Genomic DNA, 2,500 nt, shown 5'->3' on the forward strand with positions numbered 1-2,500 from the left:
GATTGTAAAATGTATGATTACTGAGGGGGGAAAGAAAAGAAAAAAAGTCGCCTTCAGCAGCAGTGGAAAAGAAAACGTGATTGAAAGAAGCCCAAACTGAAGTAGGTGTATAGGCGAAGCGGTACACTCCAACCAGTGCTGGCAGAGGAGACACCAATAAAGAGAGAGAGAGAGAGAGAGAGAGAGAGAGAGAGAGAGAGAGAGAGAGAGAGAGAGAGAGAGAGAGAGAGAGAGAGAGAGAGAGAGAAACCAGGAGGTAAAGAAAAAAAATCGTTAGAAAAAAACAGAAACCACCACCACCACCATCACTAACGACAACAAACAAATGGAAGGCCTGGTATTCTCACGAACATCACCGGGCGGAGGCAGCAGCACCAGCAATCCGGGAGGCGGGGCAGGAGGCGTCTTGAGCATGAATAGTATCAGCATGGGGAGCAGGAGCAGCAGCGCTTCTTCAGCAGAGCGCTCTCTCCTGCTGGGGGCCCTGGCGACGCACATGGGGGTCCTAGACGCAAGGGAGAACGACGCGCAGACCATCATTCGCAAGTCTGAGCTGTGGGACGAGATCACAAGGCAGTTCAACGCGCACACACTCGCACCTCGATCCCGCCAGCAAATTCAGACGTTGTATAAGAACATGAAGGCAAAGGTATAGAGAGAGGGAGAGAGAGAGAGAGAGAGAGAGAGAGAGAGAGAGAGAGAGAGAGAGAGAGAGAGAGAGAGAGAGAGAGAGAGAGAGAGAGAGAGAGAGAGAGAGATTAGATAGATGAATGTAGATAAACATATAGATACAAATCTGGGTATATCTTGCGCAGGTATATCGAATGATAGACAGGTAAAATAATGTAAAATAACGAAAGGGACGACCAGGAGATTGGCATGTCGGTAGGAGGAAAACCTGAGGTAGAAAGGGAGGAGGGAAAAGCGGTAAGCAAATGAGAGAGAGAGAGAGAGAGAGAGAGAGAGAGAGAGAGAGAGAGAGAGAGAGAGAGAGAGAGAGAGAGAGAGAGAGAGAGAGAGAGAGAGAGAGAGAGAGAGAGAGAGAGAGAGAGAGAGTGTGTGTGTGTGTGTGTGTGTGTGTGTGTGTGTGTGTGTGTGTGTGTGTACTGTACAAGTCATGTGTACCCTCTCAGGCCCGGCGGTATGAGGCGCGCCTGGCTGAGGTAGCGAGCGGTGTGCCTCCTCCGGACCCAGATCCCATATCGGAGATGCTGCTCGGCCTTCTTCACCAGCAGATGCAGCACCAGCGGCGCCACCTGCAGCGTCTTGCGGTGCTGGACAACTACGGCCACACTCACACACTGCCCACCCAGTCCCCACCTGCAGATGACACTGTTAAGCCCTTCAACGCCAATGTGGACACGCCCATTCTCACGCCCGAACAGGTGTGTGTGTGTGTGTGTGTGTGTGTGCGCTGAGGGTCAAGGTAATGGTGGAGGCGTGGCGGCGGGCTAATGATGTCTCCCCGGTCCAGGTGATGCAGGTGTCTCTCGAGGAAGGACTCGCCACGGAGATGGACATGAAGGACGAACCTCAGGACACCACCGTCACGGCCTCCCCAGAGGAGCACCTTCAGAAGAGGGACGAGGAAGAGGAAGGGGAAGGAAAAGAAAGAGAAGAGCATAAATCGTCCTCAAATATTTTCCCAGAGTCGGTTTTCACTCCTCTGCGCACTGGAATTTCTTCCATATCGCCTCTCCAGCAAGGTGTCGCCGTGACAGGGACAGTAGGGGCCGCCTTTCAGGAGCAGCAACAGGAAGAGCAGCAGCAGCAGCAGCAAGGGACAATTCAGCGGACCCCTTTTTCCTGTTTTACCTCATCGTCTTTGCGGCTGAACAACACAACTATTCCCTGCAGCACTAACCTACAGAGCCCTTCCAAAACTCCGCTCAGTCTTCATTTTCCAACCTCTTATCTCTCTCACACTAGTGCCCACACACTCTCCTATTCCAAAAGTCCTCTGGGAACCAACAGCACCGCAGATCACTTATCCCAAACCGCCAAGAGACAAAAGCTGGACACTTTGGGGGACGCGGGTCGCTTGAGAGGGTGTGGGGGCGGCCTGTCTACTCGTATCTCAAATTCCCACTGCTGCTGCCCTGACTTGCATGCCATCCTCGCTGCCCAAGCCGAGCAGGAACACCAACTCAGAATGAAGGTGCTGATGGAGGAGAGCGAGGCGGGGACCAAGGAACACGCCGTCAGGATGAGAATTCTCTCGTTGGAGGAAGAGGTGCTGAGGGCAAGGCTGGGGGCGGGAAGGGAGCGTGAGAGCGAAAAGGGAACAGATGTTTCTGAGCGTGAGGCTGACGGCGTGGATGACGGGGGTGACGAGTAGTACAATGTGTGATACGTGAGCAATGTACTTAGATTATAAAATTGTTCTTTTAATAGCACTATGAATTAATCTTTTTTATTAACTATTGTTTGTGTAACGAAGTGTGTTGAGGTGATAAGTATGAGTCACCTGTTAAGCATACTTGAGACAAAATTGTGAAAT

General features: G+C 51.8%; 1 protein-coding gene across 2 annotated transcripts in view; it reads left to right on the top strand.

The window, feature by feature from the left end:
* Positions 1-2,500, top strand: part of LOC135103553 (uncharacterized) — a 3,135-nt gene that overhangs the window by 409 nt on the left and 226 nt on the right. The window contains exons 1-3 of one of the 2 annotated variants that reach the window (XM_064009986.1): positions 1-649; positions 1,134-1,385; positions 1,475-2,500. The exon at positions 1-649 is cut by the window's left edge and continues 409 nt beyond it; the exon at positions 1,475-2,500 is cut by the window's right edge and continues 226 nt beyond it. In XM_064009986.1, the coding sequence (XP_063866056.1) occupies positions 326-649; positions 1,134-1,385; positions 1,475-2,338 (1,440 nt within the window). In that variant the 5' untranslated portion in view covers positions 1-325 and the 3' untranslated portion in view covers positions 2,339-2,500. Of the gene's footprint in view, positions 650-739; positions 928-1,133; positions 1,386-1,474 lie in introns of those variants that run through there. The other variant, XM_064009988.1, reaches the window with a different exon arrangement.

The sequence above is a fragment of the Scylla paramamosain genome, chromosome 9 (assembly GCF_035594125.1).
Source record: "Scylla paramamosain isolate STU-SP2022 chromosome 9, ASM3559412v1, whole genome shotgun sequence".
Classification (NCBI taxonomy): Eukaryota; Metazoa; Arthropoda; class Malacostraca; order Decapoda; family Portunidae; genus Scylla; species Scylla paramamosain.